At 38.4% G+C, this 25,639-nt stretch overlaps 2 protein-coding genes across 2 annotated transcripts in view; one reads left to right on the top strand and one right to left on the bottom strand.

Moving 5' to 3' along the window:
- Window positions 1-2,962: 2,962 nt before the first annotated feature.
- LOC140933237 (serine/threonine-protein kinase 32B-like) lies at window positions 2,963-12,393 on the bottom strand. The gene is made up of 11 exons (XM_073382756.1): window positions 11,984-12,393; window positions 11,853-11,908; window positions 11,440-11,765; window positions 11,282-11,319; window positions 10,827-10,916; window positions 9,714-9,817; window positions 8,602-8,718; window positions 7,929-8,054; window positions 6,847-6,954; window positions 5,523-5,602; window positions 2,963-3,333 (listed from the first exon to the last, which is right to left on the bottom strand). Exons 1-11 carry the CDS (start codon window positions 12,033-12,035, stop codon window positions 3,231-3,233), a joined length of 1,200 nt encoding a protein of 399 aa, XP_073238857.1. The 5' UTR covers window positions 12,036-12,393; the 3' UTR covers window positions 2,963-3,230.
- Window positions 12,394-12,536: 143 nt separating this feature from the next.
- Window positions 12,537-25,639, top strand: part of LOC140933239 (nucleolar protein 14-like) — a 42,969-nt gene continuing 29,866 nt past the window's right edge. The window contains exons 1-11 of the mRNA XM_073382760.1: window positions 12,537-12,799; window positions 12,972-13,013; window positions 13,623-13,715; window positions 19,888-20,029; window positions 20,140-20,213; window positions 20,693-20,761; window positions 21,804-21,896; window positions 22,444-22,530; window positions 23,455-23,523; window positions 24,463-24,545; window positions 25,195-25,262. Coding sequence (XP_073238861.1) covers window positions 12,617-12,799; window positions 12,972-13,013; window positions 13,623-13,715; window positions 19,888-20,029; window positions 20,140-20,213; window positions 20,693-20,761; window positions 21,804-21,896; window positions 22,444-22,530; window positions 23,455-23,523; window positions 24,463-24,545; window positions 25,195-25,262 — 1,003 coding nt within the window. The 5' untranslated portion in view covers window positions 12,537-12,616. The remainder of the gene's footprint in view (window positions 12,800-12,971; window positions 13,014-13,622; window positions 13,716-19,887; window positions 20,030-20,139; window positions 20,214-20,692; window positions 20,762-21,803; window positions 21,897-22,443; window positions 22,531-23,454; window positions 23,524-24,462; window positions 24,546-25,194; window positions 25,263-25,639) is intronic.

Genomic DNA, 25,639 nt, shown 5'->3' on the forward strand with positions numbered 1-25,639 from the left:
TTGATATTCAGCAACCGTTTCGTTTTAATTAAGTATTTCTATTTAAATAATGCATTTAAATCATTAAGAAGTTTATCTTTCGTATTTATACTTCACATTATAGCGAAAAAAAAAATTGCGAAAAGCAAGTAATTTTATAGCCTGGTTTTCTGAAGGTCAGACGTCGCTCGAGGACTTGAGACCTGCTGTGTCAGGGATAAGGCTAGTAATTACGCAGGCAGCTACATGAGCCATTGTGACCGTTATTTCAAGGGTTATTTTGAAATCTATGCAGCAAGCAAAAAATAAAAACAAATCTGCTTTGTAGCAGCAGTGGTAATTTAAGTAAAGGGAGTTTCAGCAACCACGACAGCGTCGCGTTGTGTTAAAATTTATTGCCTTTATTCCAACCGAATCAATTTGTCAAAAGCGGGCGAATTTTCTTAAAGATGTAGAAAGCGCAACCCGTAAAACTTCACTGTAGCCGCGAAATGATCAAAGGGAGTGATGCACGTGCAGAGCTGTTTTGCTCATTAAACCTATTGCTCTTTTTATGTTCTTCGGTTACCGTTGCCAACGTAATTGCTTAAGCTCCGCAAATGCCATTGAAAAAGACCCAAAACGCACTCCCTATTGGGCTCGATTTCCGCCGCTCTCTCCGCCCTTTCCCGATCGCGGGAGGAGCGCGGGTTCATTTCCCGAACAGCGGTCGGTAATCGAGCCTAAACCCCTATCCCCACCTCCCACTTCGCATACACTTCTTCATTCTAACACACACACATACACACACATTCAAATTTAAGAGCTTCGGAGATACAACTAATGCTTGCTGTATACTTCATAGCATTTGTATGGACCAGATCTCACGCAAGTTGGCAAGATTTTTCTTCAGCTGTTTTTAGCATCACAAAGGACTGCTTCCTTAAAAAAGATTTTATCATTACTTATATTTGCTCTTAAAAGTATTCTGTCTGGGGCGGATGAAACATACCACTTTCCTTCGTCGAGAACTTCGTTTTGGTCTCGTCACGCAACGGGGAGGAGCGTTACGTGACGAGACAAAACGGCTGCGAGGGAGACGAAGACAAACCCTACACAGTTCAACCGAACACCTCTCCCAAAACACTCCATAGCCACTGGCCCTCCCCCCTGGGGATGCGCCGTTAATCGACAGTCAATACTCCCCCCTCCCCCAACCCTCGTTCTTTTGTAAGCTTTATATTATACACTTTTTACAGGGTCTACAGAAGTTACTGTATAATCAATAAGTTCATCATCAAAATGTATAGACGAGACAATAGATTTAACTACCTGTACAGACTGCCAAAATACTCTTATTATAAATAATTATGTTATATTTGAGATAGTGATTAATGTGATTTATATCTATGTATGATACGAATTTGGAGAAAAAAGATATACGCTGATAAAGTGACGTGAAGTTGTGATAGACAACCTACGCTACATAACTAGAAAAAAAATGCTACTTTCTTCATAACATATACTTAAATGATGGGGCAGTGTAAAATGCAGACTGTGGACTGCCTGTCGACTATTGTTTTTAGGGTTAGAAAACAATGGGACTATTGTTTTACACTGACCGCTAAAATAATCTTGCTAATGGAGATACATTTATCTGGGATACAACTTGTTATTTCAAGCAAGCAACGGCCCCAGGGAAGCAAATTGTGAGAGCTGCTTGTCCAAAGAGCAAGCTGAAATTCACGCTTTTTCCAAAAAATAAAACTATTTTTGTCTGACTACCACATCACTAAATGTAGAGACAGGCACGGCCCTCTGTTAACCTGTGTCACTTAAGGTGGCTGAACACAGTTTTCGCAGGTTGTGAGTATATGTCATTTGCCAAATGATGGCAAGAGGAAGGTTGCAGCTCACAAGCTGAAACTTGGCAAGTGAAATATATACTGATGAAAGATTTTGATTGATGGCAACATGAACGATTGAATACAACCTTAGAATTTCACCTTTGCTCAGTTTACATTAAGTTAGCTCATTAGATTTTGCTATAAACTTGCACACATCTTACTATAATTAATCATTACCATTTGAAACTTATTTGACCAAATTTTAACAGACGGGTTTTCAGATAATCAATAACATAATTGTACTGTAATTATTAAACGTGTCACTAAATTCGTCTGTTCAACTTCCATTTTAAGGTTCTCATTATGTAAAACATGATAAAAGAAAAAATTCTGCCAAATATCACAAAATTTTAATGAGCAGATTTTGAGAAATCGTCTTCTGTGAACCATTGCTTTTTTCGCCATGTTTGTTTATGTAATTAAAAACACGCGCCGTCTCGTGAGTTACCGCTGACCGCCAGCAAAACTGTGTTCAGCCACCTTAAAGGAGCTGTGTCATAGAAGTTATCAAAATTCAAACAGTGGCCGGGAATTGCCAGCAAATTGAGTGAAACATGAAAATAACCGCTCAAAACGTTAGAAGGTCTAAATGACACGGCATATACAAAAGGAAGCAGGAATGGACCAACTTGAAGAATATTGAAACGGATTGCAATTGTGGCTTTTGAAAACTTGTTCACCTAACAGTTTTTCAAATTTCATAATTGTTGTTTTAAACGAATTTTCATGATCCTTAGGAGGCATACAGCAAAAATCTGCTTATAAGAACCTGTGGATCAAGAACCTGCTGGCAGAAATTTGCCACTTTACACGTAATACTTAAAAATACAAGAACCAGTTTAGCCAAGCAAGATCAAGCAGGTTCTTATACGTGGGTTATTATGATAAACAATTTAAACAAAGAGTGTAACTGAGTTGTTAATTTAAGTATAACAAGAACATACTGTACTAAACTGTATATAATTAATTGGTAATCAGTTTTGTTTGGGTTATAATAATAAAATTGTTAATAAAAAGTCAATTAGTTTTTCTGGTAATCAACAATCTATTAACTTCTTCATAAAAATTAAGAACCTACATGTGATTAAGAACCTACTTAGCCTAAATCGTCAATAAATACCCCCAAATCAACTTTTTTTGCCACAGTTAAAAAAGTAGGTTCTTATTAGCAAGTGTTTACTGTATTTCGTTTAACACTAAGCCATGATTTTATCATTCACAGGTAATTTTTCAAGTTTCATATTCAATAAGGATGCATGAGTGGCGGAAGAAACAAAAATATTAATGAACTAGAGAGCAAAGACAAGGCCCCTCCAATATACAGGGAATGACTACTAAAATGAGCCCAGCCTGTACACAATACCATCATGATTCTCCTCCATCTGTTGATGCTACATCAGTAATCTTAGTTTCTGATTTTGCTTCTGAACTGGGACTCGAGGTTGTTAATTTTCTCTTGGACACCGACCTAACAAGGAATTTGAAAGAAAATGTTTAGATGTGGTGCCCCGCCTTCTAATAAGAGCCCCCTTGCTTGTTTTGGTATTTTCAACAATATTCTTTTTCCTCTAAGTACCTCTATTACAGTTGAACCTACAAGAACAACCACCTCTACTAAGCCACAACCTTCCATAAGCCACCGCCCATTCAAAACACTTAAATTTTTTTAGTCAAATCACTATAATCAGAATCTCTTGTAAACGACCACCTCTTATAAGCAACAACATGGGACCATTATGCAACTATCCCCCGAAGGGGAGGTGAATATTGCGTCGCGGTATATATCTAGTGTTATGAACCGGCCCCGAGGGGGATAGTTGTTTTAATATTTACTACATCAGTTGGATAAAAATCAAAAAGGAATTTTTTGTAAATAAAAGACGTCACGTAGTTAGAGTTTGTGTATGTTTCAATTATTGATAGTGTTTCGGGAATGACTTTCATGATTTCGTTGCATCTTCAGTAAGAAAATTTTTCTTCTTCCGACCAGTAAATGCTGACAAGCCAAATTTTGTCTCTTTCTTGGTATTTGTTGGTGCAGCTGCTTTATTTACCGCTAAAATTTCATCTTTTGAAACTGTCGCGAAATGAGAAGCCATTTTGAATCCCTTCCCAAAGCAGTGAATATCCAAGGGTATTCCGAGTTATGGGGGCCAATCAGAATGCGCAAAACTTGGTTTCCACTGACTTGGTGAATACTAAACTTATATGTAACTTAGAAATTGCATGCAATAAATGACCTTCCAAAAATTTTATGTGTCGGAACCTCTTCTCAGACTGTCGATTCTAGTAAGCAAACAACTCCCGTTTACAAGAGACCACTAAATCCTCACATTTTGGGTGGTCAATTATGGGAGGTTGGACTGTATGTCTAATAAGAGCAGTGGTGGAACCAGGGGAGGGGCCCAGGGGGTATGGGGCCCCCCTTACTTTTAAACAATTTGAGGCCCGAAGGGCAGGAAAAAAATTTTTTTTTGGAGACTGCCCCCCTTCCCCCTTATCTCAAGGTCTTGATCCGGCACTGAAGAGCCCCCTATTCCAGCCATTAACCAGCATATTCTACTTAAAATTAATTGTACAACCCTGTCGGAGTGAATTGAATCTCAACTGCAATTTCAAACTATTCCTTTAAATGCTTGCATAATGTTGCATTACAAAAAGACAGTGGTCTTATCAGTTCAGTTTCTCGACTGTTATTTCTATGAAAAATAACTTCCTTCCAGAGAATGATACCATAAAATTTGGTAGCAATGGCTGTACAGTATATAGAACTGGTTGTGACACTAAAGCTTCACATATCAAACATTCCCTGAACATTCACTACAACATCACTGGACCAGGTATAGATCAGTCTTTGTCTACATCTCTCACCTCATCTGATGAAGCTTTTTAAATAAAATATAATCTTTGAATATTGAAAGGACAAAATCATTTTAGGTTACCACTGAAAATTTGAGCCCGATATACCAAATAGTTTTGGTGAAATTCTTTTTTAAAAACTCGAAATTTTACAATGCCTGTAATTGTAATGGCTCAGTAACTTTCTTGCCCCCCAGCAATTTGCAGTTTTTAATAGCTTAATCATTTCCTTCAATATTGCTTGCAAAGAGCTGGAAATTGCACAAATTAATCATCTCTTTCTACTTTTGAATTTAGTTCATATATATGAACAACGACTAAGAGTTGTGTCGTATGCTAATAAGGAAAAATGTAAACAAGATTCTTTGATACAGTGTAGAAACTGTTTTTACTCCGACTGTTCCTGTTCAAATAATATATTCTTGCACTTTGGCTGTTTGTTGAAAAAGGAAAAGAGTACCCTATCCTCAATGGGCACCCGCCAGTGAGCTCCTGAGGCAAAACAAGTACCCTGTGCAATAAAATCAAATAATAACCTTGTATATGTTACAGGTCAAATTTGATTTCAGGTTAAATTTTGATTTAAGCTAGGTTGATTCTCTTTTTCCTTCATTTTCTAGTCCTAACTCATGAAAAACTAGGGCTAGGAGACAAAGGAAATTGTCAATCAACCTACGTTAAAAGAAAATTTAACCTGAAATCAAATTTGACCTGTAACATATATTTTTAGTGTATATTTCACATACCCTCAAATTTTTTCTTAGTCAGGTTAAGCATGAAAAGGTTTTTAACACTCACTTTTCCCTGTTATAAATCTTGAAGTCTTTCTTAATTTGTTCTAAACAAATTTGTGCTGGGTCCATTTCTTCATCACTTTCCTAAAGAGAAACAATTTCAATGAAACCATCCACAATAAGCATACTGCTGTTGAAATAACTTTTAAAAGGTAAAGATCCTCAAATATGTTAGCCTTAAGGTGTGTTTTTTTTCTTTCGGTTCTTTCAGGGTTAAAAATACTGTTGATAACTTCTCAGGCAATTCAAAAATACAGGCAGGTGTTATATAAAAATAGCTGAATTTATACTAGAGAAGTGAATTATCCATCTAGGACGAATTATGTGTCTGAGAAATTTTGGTGCTAAATTCATCTTCACTTCTTGTCTTAGTCTCGCAGCACGTCTTACAGATGCGCTGACTGACGAGACAAATTTGGGGCCAAAATTTGGCTGAACACCAGATTTATATCCAGATGATTTACCCTTCTCAGATGGATAATTTGTCTCTAGTATAAATTCGGCCAATGTTATCTCCTTGCATGCATTTGACATGTCAGCAAATGCTTCCAGAACACAAACTGTCCAACCATCCTGATTTTACTTGAAAATCCCAAATCCTGACAAATATATGTGATCAGGATAGGAAAAAGTCAGACTTTAACATCTGTTCTGAAATTTTCAAATAGATCCTTATGACACTTATACAAGAACACCTAACAGAGTACACTACTGATATCCAGAATACTCTAAAATCAAGTACTTTATTGTACATGAAGGCATGCAAATAAAATAGGCATAAAAATGGCAATGGGTTTAGACAAAAGTTGTACTCTTAGAACACTTAATTGTAAAAATGGCATTTCAGAGCATCAAGATTTCAAAAGTTTCTAGGGGCAAATGCCCCCAGAACCAGCTAGTAGCTCACATGATTCCTCAGTGATTAAAATTAATATCCCAATTTTACATACTCTGTTGGACAGTCTGAAAACGGAACAGTTTTTACTGGTTACGGTAACTTATAACAGATACAAAGTCAAAGTTTTGAATTCTTGAAAATAAAATGACATGTGTCACAGATGAGAGTTCAACAGACATGTTAAGAGTAACATGTTAACAGTAAGCTAGGAAGACATAAATGCCACTAGCAGCTACTATACGAGTTTACTGTAAGACACTCAGCCTATGATGTGAGTGACTGGGCAATGCGAAGCAGGCCAAGCCACCTGGGAAACTTCTTCTAGGTTCTTTATGAACAGTAGAGTGAGTTCTTACATGTACCTACAACTTTAACTTTTTTTTTTACTTTTTCTTACTCACAACTTAATTATTCATAAATTCTTACTTACAACTTTGCTAGACAATTTTTTTAGCCTCTTCTTCTTCTTGTGGAGTGGTTTGGTTTCTATGATCATTTCTTCCAGCTCATAGGTTGGATCACAGTTCAAGTGGTCCTTCTAATAAATCAATTTTTAAGAAATAATAATTCACTATTAAAATTATAAATCTCCATGAGGAAGCAGAGCTGTCATCAAGGGCTGTAACCTGTAACACCTGTTACGGTTGAGCTCACTTGATGCTACGGGTGATCAAAGTGGAAGGCTATTAAGGTGGCAATACAAGTTTTTGTGAGATGTTATGGGTGAATCTTCATTTGCTACAGCTGCTTCAAAACTTAGTGACAGCCCTGAGGAAGGACCAAAATACATCTTAATCGATGAATAAATTATAAGATACAAATAATATATATTTTTTAACAGCCCCAGGGGTTGATTTGGGGGTGATGGAACAGCATTCCAGGGGTACAATGAAGGGCTGTCAAAAAATAAGTACCATTGAATGATGATGATGAATGACATTGAACGCGTATTTAAAGAGGTTTAGATCTGTGAAATTTTCAAACTGTGCAACAGCATTGCTCCCAGTCTTGCGTGTATTCTGATGAAGCAACATGGCATCCACAGTGGAAAAATACCTCTTGAAAACCCCTGGAAATGGCATTTCCAAGACTCTAAATTCCAAAATGTCCCTAGATGCCTTGGCCCTCAAGAACTTATGCCTTTGGTGTGAGTTCCAAAGTCACCTACTATTCGTTATCAGCCTGCCACTTAAAAACTTTTTGACAGCCCTGACAATGTAAGGTCATACCTATTGATCCTACATCTAAAATATCTCAGACCTTTCATATCAACTGGTCATACTAACAACATGGATTTTTTTCATAATACAATAAATTGTAGCCTAAAAATTGCATGCAATACATTCTCTCCAAAAAGTAGACGAGTCTGGTCTTCTCCTCATAAAAGACCTCCTGTATTTCAACTCTTGTTAGCCATCAGCTCCTGTAAGCAACCACAAACTCTTCAAATTTTGGGAGGTTGATAAGGGGAGGTTGGCGGACTGAACCACTGAAATGGCTGAAACAGCTTACCGGGGGTACAAAGGAAGGTTGGACATTAACAGCTTCTACAGCCTCCCAGTCAACATCTGCCATGAGACTTTCTTGCTTCAGTGCCTCTATAGTGTCAAGTCTTTTAGTAGGATCATGTTGAAGAAGCTGTATTTGGAAACAATAGTTAGAGCGGTTTTCACTTGACTGTCGAAAGTAATTGAGGAATTGGTTTGGTTTTGGTTTTACTACGCCCTTTGGTTGGCTAGGGTATTTACTTTGGTTTTGGTTTTACGACAGTCAAGTGAAAACTGCTCTATTATTAGAACATTTTATCAACTAACACATTCACTCCTCAATAGCATGAAATTGCCTGCTTGCAACCAGCTCTCTTGTACCACTTGTAAATCATTATTTTAACACATGGCAAAACCTTGACACCTAACTTGTGCAGCAGGATGAGTAGAGATTTGAGTATGAATCCTACTCAAATGAGTAGGATTCAGTCAAACAGGCCAGTTGAGCTTGGTATGGTTCGAAAGATCTCTTCACTCTGCACAAGTTAGCGGACAAAGTTGTCCTTGACCATGAAAATTGATGACATCACAAGCGGTAGAAAGGACGTGGTTCTGCACAGGCGGTTACAGGTGGCTCAGGGGCGAATGGGTTAATTAAAGTTCCAAAACTAAACTCTAGGGAACAGTACTGAACCTACTCTGTGGAGGACGTGTATCATTTCCCGTGACCAAGAAGATGGGTAATGGATTGATTCTGAGGCAAATATTTGCCGGACATCAGAAAGGCCTGTGTTGGCATGAATCTCATAAGGTCTCTGGAAGGAAGTAAGTTAAAAAGCAATATTCAGTGTTATTAAATAACGAGTTCAATGTTATTATTATTAGTATTTATATTCATTTTAATATTAAACTATCTTTTTATATAAACACCAATGAAATACCAGGTGAGCTTTCACGTGAAAACATGATATCTTCACATGGGAAAAGATGACCGTTGCTATGGCTACATAATAAATCGTGCCTTTCACAACCAAAAACTAATAAAAGTGAAATGGTTTGGTATTTCATTGGTGTTTATAAAATAAACAGAACATTACATGGCCGCTTAAAGATACAAAATTTCTCTTCTTGTGTTGAAGAAGTATTTTTTAACACTAGATAAGAAATTTTGTATTTCCGCACAGCCATGTACAGGGACTGAGTCCATGTTGCAGACCTAACAAGGTATTAACCCTTTAATTTCCAAGACTGACCAACATCAAATTTCTCCAAACAATATTTATTATAGCAATAAATAATTAAGAGAAGAGGTTATCAGAAGTGATTGAATGATCAGCAAAGGGGAAATGCTTTGGTCTTTATCACTCTCTAAAGTGATTAAGATATCAGTATGAAACACCTCAAAGTTTGTTAAAAATACTCCCCTGTGCATCGTATTTTCAACTCTCTTCTCAGTGTTTCATCTGGTGTTCTCAAACTCATTAATAATTCATTAAGAAAATACAAAGGAAATTAATGTTTAATGAGTGTTTGGAAATCGGATGAAACACTGCTTAGTATTTGCATCCTTAATTTCTCCTTCAAAAATGATTTTGTTTGAGAAGAAATATCAAACATTCGACACAGTGTTTCATCACCAGATGAAACACCTCGAAGTTCGTCAAAAATACTCCGCTGCGCGTCGTATTTTCAACTCTCTTCTCGGTGTTTCATCTGGTGATGAAACACTGCATCTCATGTTTGATATATTACATGAAACATTGCACCTCATGCTTGATATATAACATGAAAACCCTGATCATCTGCTTACCTTCGCTCTAAGTATTTCATAGATACAAACACCTAAACTCCACCAGTCAACACCAAATGAATATCCTTGTGTTTCCTCGCGAGCTGTGGCAAATATTTCAGGTGCTACAACAACAAAGAACAGAAATATTACCAATTCAACCCTGCATTAATGTAGACTTGGTTCCCTAGACTCCTGATGAAACTTTCTACAGTATTGTACAATGTAGAAAGGCAAGGAAATTTTTAATAATTACATATAAATGTAATAGAAAGAAGGGCTGGGGTTACCTTGCTTGTACCTACATGTACATTACAGGACAATCCTGATGAATGTTCTGAGTTCTATTTCGCTGAAATTTTGCACAACTAAATTTCAAGTCAAGTAATGTAAAGTTATTTTAATTAACTTGGAGCAACAACATAACATTCTCTTAACCTTTCTGGTTATTTCATGTTTGAAAATCAAAACTCAGTGGGCTCTGATTGGTAAATTTTAGCAATAGATCAGCCCATGCACCTAGCCATTGGATAGGGAGTACTGCGCGGGCATATTTCAACATCCACGGCGGGAGACTGGACCTAGAAATCGGCCTGCTGTTCCCTTTGAGTGAGCTCCTTTTCAGTATGGGGAGAGAAATATTACCGTGAAGCTACGTTTCATGTAATGGCTAGAACTGATTCAATTTGTCACAACTTTATGACCTACTTTTTTGGGGGTCCAGACAATCTGCGAGCCATACGAAACTAGAGTCTTATGAAATTGAAAATGCATGAAAAATGTCTCCTGCTCAGTTTCGAGGTTTTGCTGATGGAATATTTGCAGAATTATACAGTATTGATCTACTTTGACTGATTAGGGTTAAGTGCTTTTTAATGTTAAACAGTAATTTACAACGGTTAGCTTTCGGTTTTTTTTTTTTCTTTTTACTGCTTTTTCGAGTTTTTCTATTTTCCTTTCGCATGGCTCGCTCGCTCGCACTGTGTCCTAACTCTTTTTTCAGCACCCTTCCTATGCCCCCTCGTGGAGCTCTTATGATAAAGTGACAGCTCCATATTTGCAAGTGTTCTTCACTTTAAAGAACAGTTGCAAATAATGTCCTAAAACTAATAAATTCCACTTCCCTGTTCTTACCCATATATGGCTTTGTTCCAGACATTGAAGTTGCCAATTTTCCATCTTCCAAAATTGTAGCTATATTGAAATCCGTCAAATGGACATGACCTTGAAAAAAGTAAACAGAGTGAGTCTAAATTGAAATGGTTGTCCCAGCAACGTTCTATGATTTAGGCAAACGAACATATCCATAACCAAAATAATTGGACTGTGTTTCCCGAAAATTAGTGAAAATGATATTTCTTTTGTACTTCTTGTTTTCCCGACTGAATTGCAAGTTTAATAGTATAACCACTGATGTGCGCCGCGACGCTGTGGGGATTGTATAGGTGACCAATACAAATATAGTTCACTCGGAAACGCTCACAGAAAACAACAAAGGCTTTTTACCCATGAGGAACAAAGTTAAAAAGGAAGGAAAAGGAACCAATGTAATTAAGTAAAGACCAATAAAATTTAACCTTGCCCCATACCTTTCTCGTCGAGCAATAAATTATCCGGCTTTAAATCCCTGGAAAAGAGAGAAAATGATTTCATTTCGTGTTGTGCGATCGTCAGAAAACGGCTAAAATAGAAAAACAAACAAACAGAGTGTATGAATTCGACAATCGTTTAAGCTGAAGAAGATCACCTGTGAATAACTTTCTTGCTTCGCAAGTAACCAAGGGCTAAACCAAGCTCGCATAAATATAACTTCACTCTCGGTTCGTCAAATTTGGTTACTTGCTGCAGATGATACCGAATATCCCCACCAAGCAGTAGATCTACGACCATAAACATATCTTCTTCATCTTGAAAGGCAAACCATAAATTGACAAGGAACGGGTGCTCGAGGAATTTGAGAATCTCCAACTCGCGAAGCACATTTCGTACGGCGTCCTTTTTGATGCACGCAGATTTATTCATATATTTCATTGCATACATGGCTTTAGTGTCCTTCTTCTGAACAATGCAGACCTAAAGAAAAAAAATTGATTAAAATCAAACGCAACCCGCTGAAACAAATCAAATTTTTCCACCGCAAATCGTGCCTTACGTACGTACCTTTCCGAACGCTCCTTTTCCAATAGCACGGAGTATTTGGAAATGATCAAAATTGACTGAAAAGAAAAGATAAATAATTCAACAATCGTATTTTGACTTCCACAAAAAAATCACTAACTTCTTGCCAATACCTTCGCCGTTCGCATCGTACGAGGGTTTTCTATTTGACTGAAAGCCGCCCATAACCGTGCTTTCCGAGCAGCCTATTTTGGGCAACCTTATGCTCGAATCTACCCGCTTCAGCCGCAATGCCGAAGGCGGGCAGCTTCATAAAGCAGAAACTCTCAATCTGAGGAAGTAATTTCCAGTTAGTTCCTGGGTTTCTCAGCAGACAAGACGTCCCGCGATTTCTCCGCCGATTGTGTTGAGCATAGCTGAGGACCGATGCGTGACGTAAAGTAAACACACTTGTTTATTGGTTGATTAAAGTTTCATTTATCCGACACTTTTGCAACCGAAAGAGATTAGTGTAAACTTCCTTTGAAAGCACTTCACAGCTTTTTTGAAATAATCGTCACCTTAACGCGTTTTACGTGGCATATCTTACGATGTTTTATTTGACGAATTAAAATAATCTGGTAGAGCATTGCAACACCGAGAATGCTTCCTGAGTACTCAGTCAATATGGTCAGCGCTCGCTAGATCCTAAATTACTCTATGAAACACTTCACGAAATGTAACAAAATGGCGTGTTACACACGTGCTGGAAGTAGAGTATTTTAAGTTGTTATCTTGAAATCGCCTATTCTTCATCGGCAAACATCATGGTAAAGTCAAAGAAAGCTTCTGTCAAGCTTGCCAAAAAGCAACCCAAGAGTGAAATCAAACAAGTGAAAAGCAACCCGTTTGAAATTCATACAAACAGGAGAAAGCATGACATTCTTGGAAGAAATCTCAAACATGACAAGGGTTTACCTGGAATATCACGATCAAAAGCTATAAAGAAGGTGATTTTCGTACCAAAAAAGGGCCCAAACTAAAACGTTTCTTTAAGGGTGCAGAAATGCACATGCAAGTCCTCCCAGACTTCGAAGTATTTGAAACACTGTGTTTAATAGTGTGTGTAGACATTGAAAACAAGTTACTTATTTGATTTGGTTATTTTTGGTTATTTTGTAGAGGCAAAAGACACTGTTGGTAGAATACAAACAGAAAAATAAGGTTGGTACCCAGAAACATTTTCTGGTCGATGATATTCAATATAAATGCATTTTTTGGTAAAACTGGAAACGAGTTCTTTGTTAAGCAAAATCAACAGAGCGGGAAATTCAAGTTTGATATGAATTAAATTGGTGTTAGGAAATAAAACAAAGGAAAGTGAGAGTCAGCCTACATGTAGGTTGAAACTATTTTACCCTGAATTTTATGTTGACTTAGAACAAATTACATAGACCTATCATAATAATCATGGTAGAAAGCACTTTTTAGTTAATTATTGAAGTGATTGTTGCAATTAACATATCAGGATGTACTCAGGCTGACTGTGAACTTTTTCAAAGAAGTGCATTCCTATAACTGTTTATCAAGATGTTTTTTTGATATAGAGAAAAAAATCAGCTTTGAAGAAGATTGCACGCTGTAACAGCTCAAAGCAATCTGCTGAAAATAACATGGAAAAATAAATGAAAAATGGAAAATGGTCAGTTGCTTTTTAGCAAGGTGACCTTTTACATGTAGGATAAGTTTGGCTGTACTCCACAAAATTCTACTACTATTCTGTCATGCATCTTCTGTATGTCAGTATAATATTGTTTATTTACTTTACCCAAGGCAAATTTGTTTATTGATTGCCGTTTTGGTGAATATGATGAGAAGATGACTCTTGAAGAAAAAATGATGAAGAGATTTACGATGGAGAAAAAGGTATTTTTGTTCAGGGTTGGCAAGAGGTTTCAGGTATTATGTATCCAGGGTTTTTTTAGTCTGGTGTATGGAATCTTTAACCTAAAAACAAATGACTTACCTGAGTATTTATTTAATATGGGTGTTTGGTGTACCAAGCTTCCTATGGCCTTGGAAGAAATGGGGAGAGTTTTGGGTGTCTTGTGTTGGCATAATATAATAATTATTATTTTCGTTGTAATGATAAATTACATGTACAACCCCCTGGGTGACACTGCTTGGTGGATCACAATGCAGTGTAGATTCTATTCCAAAACTGTAAGCTCTTAACAAAAACAAACTATTTCAACAAATCTTGGCAAGTCTCGCGTCAGTTTTCATAGAAGAGTCCAAGTTCAACAACGTTGCATGACATAAACACGTGATAATTGTGACTACGTATATAATGTAACGCAGCTCTAAATGTCACTGACATTTCTTCCCCTCAGGAAGTACAGGGAAGCTGAAATTCCAAAACATTTTAACTGAAATACATCCTTAGTTTTAGATGATTGTTGTCCAAAGTGTTCTTGTTACAGATTAATCTGATTTCACTTCAGTGTCTCGAATCTCCAGAGGAGAGGTTCTAGTTATTGGTCACTTAAGGGTCTTAACATTGACCCATATGTTCACCACTCGCATAAGGCCGTTAGGGCCAGGGTACGTCTGCTTGATGCACCCAACCTTCCACTCTCACCTCACTGTACGGGGATCAATAACAACGACAACGTCTCCAACGTATAAATTGTCGTTACAGAAGTACTACTTCTGTCTTGATCCAATCTGTGGTAAGTATTCTTTCATCCATCGGTTCCACGCATGTCTTGTGAGCTCTTGTACTCTTCTCCAGCACTTTCTTGGATTAAATGACTCAATGTCGACACTCTCCAGTACAAAATCATCACCCATCTGTCCAGTCAGTCAAGACGCGGTCGCCGTTAGGGTCGTCACTCACATAATTTTAATCATGTAATTAAAATTATAAAGCTGAGCCCCATCTGGTGACCCGCTAATTCATGGTAGTACTTAACAATCAGTCCTGTGACGTGATTCCTCTTAGGCAGTATGATTGGACACTTGACATCATATGGAAGATTGCCTGCATGCCATAGTCTGGTTTTTGGTCTCAGAATGCCATCAACTAATACTGGATTGAACGGCGCCAATGTACTTCCTCTTAGGATTTCCTTGTTACTTCTCAATGGCTCTATCTCTGCTGCATACACTTAAGCCTGAACCTCCTGAATGATAAATTCTTCAGCATTTTGAACCTGTAACGGCTTCAGTTCACCTTTCTCTCTTTGCTCAGCTGGTTTCCTACAATTGTTCGTAATCCGAGCACCCATGCTGTCACACAAACTAAAGACAACCCAATTTTCAGAACTTTCTTCTTTTGTTTTTACTTGATATCATTTGGAGTATCTTGAGGGGTCCAATTGTCACACTTCTTCAACTCTAGCCATTTCTTCACCTTCTTCAGTTAAGTGGTAGCATCCTTTTGTTCCTTTTTGTTCCTTTAAGGTCTCTGTTGACGTTGGCTTGTCAATGTTGCACTCTGGCCCGTCTTGTTTTGATTTCTTCAACAATTTGGGCTCATTTCACCATAAGTTGGTGCTTGCTAACTCTTCTACTGTTAGGCCTCTTATTCCAAGGTTGGCGGGTTTACATCCGTAGGAACATAGCACCACTGATTACGTGCAGAGAACTCATAAATTTCTCCAACATGATGGGCTATGAATGGCTTATACTCTCTACTCTGACCTTGGATCCAGTATCCCACATTCATACTGTCCACCCAATAGGTCGCTCCATTTGTAGGTACCTTGAGTGCAGAGCAAACTTGTCTTGTTAATGGTAATCTGATGAGTGCGCCTAAAAGCTCTTATCTGGGGTTGCTCACTGCTTTCGGTGGTGCAAGCCTAGACTTTGACATAATCAATCAAGCAGTAATGTTGCCACCCTCATACACATGACATGCTTTCTCTGACGCGCCACTAAATGTATGAATGCTCAGTTCTTCCACCTTAGGACTTGGGTCTTTCAAACACCTCGTGATTTTCACAAGTTCAAGGTCATCCAATTCTCAAAACCACCTTGTCCATTCTTGCTGATCATATGCAGGCAACAGTTCATCCCAATCCTGTGTCTCCAGCCATGCCTTTTGTATCAACAACTTGGACCTGATTACATAAGGTGATAAGAAGCCTAATGGGTCTTAAACTCATGCTGTTCGCCTCAAAACATTTCTCTTGGTGAATTCAAATCCATCTAACTGTAACAAGTGTCTAAAGGAAAATTAGTTGTCTCTGGCAGCCCACAGGAAACCCAGGGTCTTGGTTGTTGGCAATTCTCTCTCCTCTAAGTCTATCTCAGAAGCCCTTTCTTCTTCCGCAATGTCAGCAGTTACATCCGGTTCATTCCAGATCCATTTCCAGATGTGAAAACCTGCCAAATCCCCTAGTTCTGTAAGCTGCTTTCTTGTTTCCTTCACATCATCCTCCATAGGTGTGGATGGCATCAGATCATCCATGTAACAGTGTTCTAAAACTGCATTACATGTAGCTCCCCATGGGTAAGTCTCCTTGTTAAGTCTGGCATGAGGTTGCTGAGCAAACTGGACACAAAATGGGCAGTAACACCCTCCAAAAATAAACCTCTTAAACTAGTAAACCTCTGGTGTATCCTCACTGCCCAAGTCCCTTACAAGAATATATGCAGGGGCCTGTCCCCTGTTCTGAGATGTATCTGGTGATACATTTGGCTCACATCACCAGCCATGGCAACTGGCTCCTTTCTAGACTTCACTAAAATGTCCACAATGTGACTTGGCAACTTAGGCCGGGTAGTGATTCAGTGTTTCCAGAACACTGGTTGTTTCCTTCTTTGGTCTCACCACAGGGAAATGTGGAAGGAACCATTCTGATGGTGGTTTCGGCTCATCCTCTGGGACTTCTCAGATATATCCTTTTCTTATGTAGTCATCAACCACTGATTGGTAAGCCTGTGCCAGCTTCTCATGTTGCATTAACTTCTCGACTGTGTGAAGGCGTTTCTCTTCCATCTGTCAGTTTGGTGGTACTGCTGGTCTTTCATGTTTGCAGTTAGGCACAGCAACTTCATATCTCTCACTATCAAACCTGATTATCTTGTTCACTTTATCAAAGGCTGGTTTCTCTACGGGGGAAAGTGGTTGCTCTACCTGCCGTGTGATCCCAATAGCTTCAAGGCTCTAAAATTGTTTCAGCAGATAGTTTAGATCTCCATCACTACACTCTGACCACTGTATGTGATACATGTACGTGTTCAGGTAACCAGTGTTACTGGCTCCATGTCCCTTGGATGTACCAATGGTACCAATTGCTGTCCACCCCAATGGACACAGTCTGCCAATAGGTTCATTGTCACCTCCATGAACCTCTTTCATAGGAAACAGCAAGCTGGTATAATCTGAACCAATAAGAACATCGATTTTACTCCTTTTTCCAAGTTTAGGAAAAGGAATGTCCCTCAAATACTTCCACTTATCTTTGATTTGCAGCCAGTTGGTGGGTTTCATCCCACCACAGATGTTTTGAGATGTTTTTGCTACAATGACTGTGTCCACCTGACCATCCAGACTCTCCAAACCAATCTCCATGATTGCTGACATTAAATTCACTTTCTGACCATTAGCAACATTGATAATTACTTTTTCGTTCCTACCATCTAACCCCAGTTCCTCTACCACATCCTCGTTAACATACGATGTATCACTTCCTTCATCCCAGAAACAATTAACAATTAACTTAAATGTCTCTCCCCATGTTTCTGAATGACTGGAACAGTACACAAGGCAATGCTCCTCTGTGCATGTTCTTGCTCTGTTTCATACGTACTGGACTTGTTTTCCTCTATCAGGGGTGTGTCAGCCTTCCCCTCCATGGACCCTTGAGCTATTTTCTCGTCGTGAAGTAACAAGTGGTGTTTGTCCTTGCATCTGTCAATTCCACACTCTCTGCTCCAAGTACATGAGTCACAAAGGTGCCCTTTCGCCAAGCAATGGTAACACAGTCCAAGTTTCTTTGCCATCTCCCAATTCTTTCTATGGTCCATTCCTTTGAACACATCACATTTCCAAATTGGGTGTTTTTGCTTGCATACCTTACAGGGACGATCACATTTCTCTTCTGCGATCCCGAAATGAGACTTGGTTTAGCTCGTGCATTTCCAACACTGGACAAACCATGCTTAAATTCTGATGCTTGCACCTGATACTCAGCTTCTTCAGCAACCCAGTGATGCAGCTCTTCAAGAGACTCCATGCTTCCCTTTTCTTTAATCCATCAGTAGTAGTGGCTAAGTAGAGCTTAAGGAAGTTTTTCCAGCACAATTGCATACAATGTGTCTCCTTCCAGCAGGTCAGCAAACTTGCTATTTTCCTTTAAAGAAACCACATTCCTCTCCACTATGTTGGCAAATCTTTCTAGCTCTCTTGGATTATCAGCGTTTATTGGCCTCATCTTATGTAGCTCATCGATATGGGCTTGAACCTGTCGCCTGTTTCCCCCATACTTTTGATTCAACCTTGCCTTAGCCGCTTCGTTCGCATGATCCAAGTAACCTAGTCCTATCACTGTTTCGGCCACCTCTCCTTCTAAACAGCTTTCGAGCCACAACATTTTAAACTGAACTGACAAATTGTTTCATGCACACAACCGGAAAATGCTGCCCACCATGACTGATATTCTTTCTTGTTGCCCGAAAACTTTGGGATTCGAATCCACTCGAGTTGTTTGTTTGTATCAACCACGTGACCATATGAATCTTTGCCATGTGTGCTCTCAAATGTGCCGCTCTGGCTTGTGTTATTTCCTTCGCTTTCTTTGCTGTTACTTTGCGATAAGAAAAAGCTGAGCTTCCTTTGTCTCATTATCCACACGATCTATCAATTTATCCACTTCATCACCTGTTGAAGCTGCCAGTGATACATGCTTATTTTCTCCATGCAAGGTTTGAAGTGACTCCAAAAGCTCCAACAATTCATCCCGTCGCTTGTCACAGTCCTGTAGTTTTTCCGTGACATTTTCCTTGTTTGGCATTTTCGTCAATAATTGGGCTGCTAATTCGTTCAGAAGCTTCGTTATACTTGTCTTGAGGGTTCTCTTTTCCTCCTTTAACTTTTCTATTTTTCCCTCCATTATTCCTCCAGTTTCATGATCAGTTCTCGATAGACTTCCCGCCAAATGTTTCCCAGTTCGAACAAGTCCCTTGCAAATTCCACAATACTGGTTCTGATTACAATCTGATTATTACACCAATGCAAATATCCAGTTTCTGAAGGACCAAAATGTAGATTCTGTTCCAAAACTGTAACCTCTTAACAAAAAAGCAAACTGTCTTGACAAATCTCGACAAGCCTTGATTCAAGTTCCAGAGAAAAGTCTGAGTTCAACAACGTGATACTTGTCACAACGTATATAATGTAATGCAACTCTAAATGTCACTAACATGCAGGATGGTTTTTAGATTTCAATCATTCTTTGAAATCGAGTTGAATAGTGGCACTGGGATATTTAAAAGAACGCACAAAAAGGGACATTAATTTTTTTAACGTGCCTTTCAATTAAGCCTTTTATGCATTTAAAAGAATCTAGTTTGTATCATTTTTAAAGGAGAATCCCTTGCCTCCCCAACCCTTCCCTCCAATGAACACAAATGGACCACAAATTGAACTGGTGTGGTTCAGGACATTACATGTACATGTATGGTATTTATAGTTAGGGTAGAAATGAAAAATGTTTAATTCTCATTTAACAAAATTTCAGAAAGTCTTTTGAAGAATCAGGAAAATTGTTGTCAAAGCTCAAGGTACATTATATGTACTCAAGATAGGGGAAGTGTGTGTGTGGCGGGGTGGGGGGGGAGGGAGTGTGAGGCTCAACACACCCGATGGTGTGAGTTTTTGGGAGTCAGAGTTTTTGACACACCCAATGATCTCAGTTTTTAAGGGTCTTAGTTTTCAAGACACCTGATGGAGTTTAATTTTTCAGTGGACGTCTGAGGTCTGAGTTTTCATAACACCTCAAACTTCTGGTTTCTTTGTAATATTGATAGTTTAATCAGGCAGAGTTTTAGAAAACAAAAAGTAATGTCATATTGTATTCTTGACAATCAGCATCATCATGAGCGACGCGGGAAGTATAGGTTAGAGGATGAGGAGCTTACTCATTTAGGGCAATCTCTTGGAGAAATTGACAAGTTTGATGCCGTACTGCTAAGCGATGATGATGACAATTTTGACAATAATCAGGATGATGGTATTTATGATGAAATATGCCTTGGTTTTTTGCTGTGTTATAAAGATAATGTTATCATTTTCTATCTTCTGCTGAGAACTCGCAGTGATACTTTCTTTTTTCCTAAATAGCCGATGATGTGAAAGAACTGCATTTTGGTGGCTTCTTGACAAAGAAGAAAACAGCTGATAACCTGTCTGAAAAGGTAAAAATTAGCAGTTGAGGCTTCATTATAAACCTTTATTAAGTGGTCACGGCTACCTTTTGACCATCCCGATAAAAGTTCTTGAATTTTTGTCGCCTCAATTTAGTGCCATGCTGGCAGATACAATGTACCCTCAGTTTGGCTTTATTTTGAAAATATGAAGGAAAATACAGTCGAAGACAGAAGGTAATGATTGCTTGTGGACTCAGTATTTCCTGGGTCTTTACTCTTATCATGAATCATAGCTCTCAACCAATCAGCATGCGAGAATTCGCTTAGTTGTAGTAAAAAGTATGTATCTGGAAATGAGTTTGTGAATAATTTGAACCCAGGGGGCAATTGTCATGAAAAATAATAAGGACTGATAAACACAAGCTGTTTTTATAAATTTTTTCAATAAGAAGTGATTTTGTAGTCAATTTGCATTACAAAAAAATCATATAAATCATTTAAAGCCCATTACATGTGAAACCATTTAGGATGAAGATAAGCACAAGAGCAGGAAAGAGATAATGGAGGAGGTGGTCGCCAAAGCTAAGATCAAAAAGGTAGGTTTCATATATGAGTGTGTTTTTGACCAAGTGTGAGGTCAATATGGCCACAAATTGGCCAAGTTTTTTTTTGTGAAATTTAGTCAAGGTAAAGAAAATGCAAACCAAAAACAAGCCTAATTATCAGCCATCTTGATCCAACTTACTTGGTCAATTGTATGTTATAATAATATTATGGCAAGAGAACTTCTTTTCTGTAGGACCAAATTAAAAGGAAATCACAAGTGGACGAGTTAGGCTCATTTTGCTGTCTTGGGTGGCCAATCATAAGACAGGATTTTCTTCATGTTTCCTTCTCAGGGGACCAGCTTTGTATTAAATTAAAGACAGTTAATGCAACCAAGTATCTCTTGAAGAGGCCATTTGTGTTTTACAAACAAATACAGTGATTTTGTTACAAATAGTCATGGTGAGTCCTGCATGGGACTCATCTTGTGAAAAATCATAAGTCCCACTTCAGAACCAATGATTCCCTGTTCAAAAAACAATGAATCCCTGGGTCTTTTGTAAGAACAGCCACAGAAATTGCACGAACAGGATATTCTACAAAAAACAACTTCAGATTGATCAGTCGATCTTTGCGCCCTACGAGATGTATAACACGAATTATTTTGCCTCTTTGGGGATTTTTATGCATCAGGGATGCAGGACGAGGTAACAAAATCACTGAAATCTATATACAACTGATTGACCCTTACAGGGTGCCTTTCCCACACTCCACGCACTTACCTTACCCTGTAGACTTAACTATGTAACTTACAAGTAACAGTACTTAACCACACTTCTCTGTGGACATATTATTTTGCCCCTTTTATGATGAAAAATCACAAAGTTCTGTGTACAAAAGCAGTCAAAAATTCTTTTTGTTAGGAGTGCATGGGGTTATTAAAGTCATTAAAATCTGACCTCTTGGAAAGTTCTTGTCCCAGGGATGGTAGATTTTAATATAGATATTTTGAATGAATAATAGATAACATTTTAAAAATTTTTCTGCGAATGAAGTAGACATGTATCATGACTAATGCTCAATTTCGGGCAGCATGAACGGCAAATGGCAAAGGAGGAGACTGTCAACTTGACAGACAAGCTGGATCAAGACTGGAAAGGCCTTCAAAATCTGATGGCAAAGCAGGTACCCATGTACTTTGCAATGTTGAATAGTTATTGAATAGAAACATTTGTTCTCTGAACAGTGTGTTTTCAGTAAGTGTTCAGCAAGTCAGAGCAAAATATTTCTATTACTGGTACTTTTTCTAACTTTTGTTTTTGGGCTAGGATATTTTATAACGATGGCTTTCAACCAATAAGGGATGTGAGGCAGACAAATTTTTGTTATTCTTGCTCTTTGTTTAATGTTATGATTTTTTGGTCTGTCTGTTTTATTACTTTCCCTCACATTAATTTCTACCTAATGAATGTGAGATTCACAATATAGTGAGTGGTCAGCCTAGTCCCCAGGCGTTTTCGGCTCGGTCATTCCTGGACTCTACCATGAGCTGTCACCGAGAGATATTCGCCGAGAATGCCGTTCTCTCGCCCGCTCTTTCCCAGACTTTGCGCCGACAACGGATCAAGAGAGAACGCCTAGGGACTAGGCTGGTGAGTGGTTAGTTTGATGCAGCCCATAGACAGTCCCAGCTGACTTACAAGCTTGTTTTAACGTGATCTTCATACAACAGGGACTTCACAGTGCAGAGATACCAGCTACGAAAGTTGATGATTATGACATTGCAGTCAGGCAGCTTGCGTTTGAAATAAAAGGCAAGGTAAGTAAGTAGAGTATTAGAAAGAAAAACCTGACATTATACCAGTAATACTGCCAATGTGCTTTTCTATTAAAAACTTACCTTTTTGGTACCTTGTCACCTCGTTCCCAAACCATCTTGCCACCAACAAATCGCCGCCAAGAATACGGCTAAGGCTTTATTGTCGTAAGATGTCCTCCAACATACACAACAAAATAAAGAACTTTCGTGAAAAGAAATGTTCTCTGAACCGCTCCATAATCATATTTGAAAGAATGACTGGTGGTTGTGAAACTTTCTGCTAGTGTGATTGTGTGGAAGGTATTGTTGAACTTACATTTACCGAACCTACATGCATTATCAGTATTTGGAGTAAAGTTCAATGCCAGGATCGTCAATTAGGATCGACAGATATGTATTTGGCTCGAATAGGCTTGAAGGAAAATTGGAAATCCTAGGTACGTTTTTCTAGGTAAGTAAACTGTGTCAAGTATTTCAGAGTTATTCGTTGGTGGCGGGTCGACGTCTTGGTGGCGCGATGATTTGGTGGCGCGACGACTGTAAAACTTTGATCTTGTGCCAGTTCATGCTTGCAGACCTATTGCATGCAACGTATTTGTGCCTGGTGGGAAAATGTAAGCTACTGCAACCTTAACTGACAGTAAATGATGATGGTTGTTTGCGGGAGGTGGGGGCTATAATCCACAAGGAGATGCCAAAACATGCTCGAGTTGATCCGCAGAGGTTTGCTGGACAATGAGAAAGTAAAGCAGTTATAAAATTAGACCTTGTACAAATGTAACAGGGGCCATGCCAACATACAGATCAAGTACTAGATGCTTAACACATCTTTGCCTATGATGACATCTTCAATAGTGGCAATAGATTAATGTGCGGGCTCCAGTCCAAATTATCCATCATGTGGATTTTCTTGCCATATTTCAGGCAACTGACAGATTGAAATCAGAACAGGAACTTGCTAAAGAAGAACAAGAAAGACTAAGGAAGTTAGAGGTTAGTTACTTGTTAATGAACTAAGGCTGCTTAACAGCAATAAAATTATTGATATCGCAAGACAGCACACCGTTCCTTCATATCGCTGAAAAGACCAAACTTTTGTCCAGTGTAAGATTGTAAGCAAATGCAGTTGATTGGTTTATGATCGTCCAGGACATACACGGTATGCTGGCCATGTTTGTGTTACCAAAAATCGTAATTGCGGAAGCCCTTTAGCTCGTTCACAGGTTATTTGCATTGTTTAAACATTTCCAAACACCAATCGATGGTGCATTTGAAACATTCTTGGGAAGAACACTTTTCCTTTTGTCCTCATCGGAATAGTTTAATTTAAGAGCCACTTATTACCACAGTCAGAAAGGATGTAAAGGATAAATGTTTGCCTCACTGGCCAAAGAACATCCTTGTTTTCATGGGTACGTGTTTAGAATCAGAGAGCATAAAGTTGCTACAATTACAAATTTTTTGTATCACACTTACAGCCTTTCTCAGTTCTTTTATGTCTTTCATCATATTGCACCATCTTTATTTCAAGAGATCTCATGCTTCATTCAAATTCATTTGTGGTTCTTATTACACAGGATAGCAAGGAGAGGGGGGGGGGGCGGGGGGGCGGGTTATCACGCATCACGGAAAAATAAAATGAAATACTAACTAACTTAACTAGTCTTCTATAATCATTTGATCTGAGGAAATCAGAGGTCGAGAAACGAGAAAAAAGGGCAAGAAGTTGGTGTCATAAGGAAATCCCTCCTCACTTGTTGTGAAAATAGTAAGTCATGCATCACCCTGCTATGTCCAATCACGCCTCACGCAGCTAATTTGGGCCCTATCACGCATCACGCTGATAATTTGGGTCCCATCACGCGTCACGGAAAACCCCTTTGCCACCCTTATTACAAGTAATGTATTCCATTGTATCTCTCTGGGATTCAGCTTGAGCGACAAAGAAGAATGAAGGGTTTGCCAGCTGTGGATAAAAAACCTAAACATGTTTCAGCTGATGACCTTGGTGACAGGTAAAAATATTACCTGAAAGAGTTTTTGCATTGTTACAGATCTAAAGGGGCTTTAAAGTCACGAGGACATTGCTACAAGTTGTCAATTCTGTTCTTAAATCATTACTTTAGCACCTTTACCCATACGCTAAATTCTCCTGTAGAGTTATGGAGAAGATATCAAACAGATCAGAAAGCACTAACCATACGGGTTTACATGCAGAAATATGGGTCCGCGTTGCGCCAAAGTAGAAAAGGAATCAAAGATAGCGGGTGACAAAAGCAAAAATGACCTTTCAGCAGAATTATCACAATAATCAGCTCGTGGTTACGCCAAACGAAATGGTCTGCCTTTATTGCCATTTGAACGACCCAACCCCAATTTTGTCTGGTTTGTCCTTAGTACTAAGATCTATACATGTAGTTACCAGAAATCTCTTGCAGGTATTTGTTTGGCACTTACAGGTTTTCTAAAGTTGTTAATAATATGACAATCATGCTATCCATTTCAATAACCTCACAAGTAACTTTGCTTGTTATGCTAAACCTGTATCATTTGGAAAGTATTCGCAGACATTTTGCACTCATTGTCAATATCAGATGCATCCGAAATAATTTTTACTCTATTTCTTAATATGTTACTTGCTTTTTGTGTTCTTGCAATGAACAGCTTTACGCCCGCCGAAGATGACAGAGTTTTGTTAAGCTATCAAGATGGATCAATGCTAAATGTGGAAGGTAAGGCAGAATTCTGATGATTTACAATATCATACTGCTATTTTTCAAATACCTAACTTCGGATGATGCATTTTAAGTTTTCTAATTGGTTCACTGGATCTCAATTATTAGCCCGCATCATACCTAAGTTTGACCTTGTACGGAAAATGAGTGCGACAGCAAAATTGAATTGACGGCCTGCTCAATTGCAGAGGATGTTTTGTAAAATTGAATAAAATTATAAATAAAAAAGTTAAGAATGTAAGAAAATTAGATACGAGATTGGTTATAGCCAACCTGTATTTCAAGATACAACTTTTTTTTTTCTTCTACGAATGTAGGAGAAAAGAAAGCGACAGTTTTTTCCTTCAACAAGGCTTTCTTTCAAACTTTCCTCT

Source organism: Porites lutea, chromosome 4 (assembly GCF_958299795.1).
Source record: "Porites lutea chromosome 4, jaPorLute2.1, whole genome shotgun sequence".
NCBI classification, from domain to species: Eukaryota; Metazoa; Cnidaria; class Anthozoa; order Scleractinia; family Poritidae; genus Porites; species Porites lutea.

Bases quoted from the DNA above. Each gene is read 5' to 3' on its own strand.
- LOC140933237 (XM_073382756.1), bottom strand. From the start codon at position 12,035: ATGGGCGGCTTTCAGTCAAATAGAAAACCCTCGTACGATGCGAACGGC. The intron at 11,766-11,852 runs GTACGTACGTAA...TTTTTTCTTTAG, and splicing joins GAAAAGGAGCGTTCGGAAAG to GTCTGCATTGTTCAGAAGAA. The intron at 10,917-11,281 runs GTATGGGGCAAG...ACTTTTTTCAAG, and splicing joins TTTATTGCTCGACGAGAAAG to GTCATGTCCATTTGACGGAT.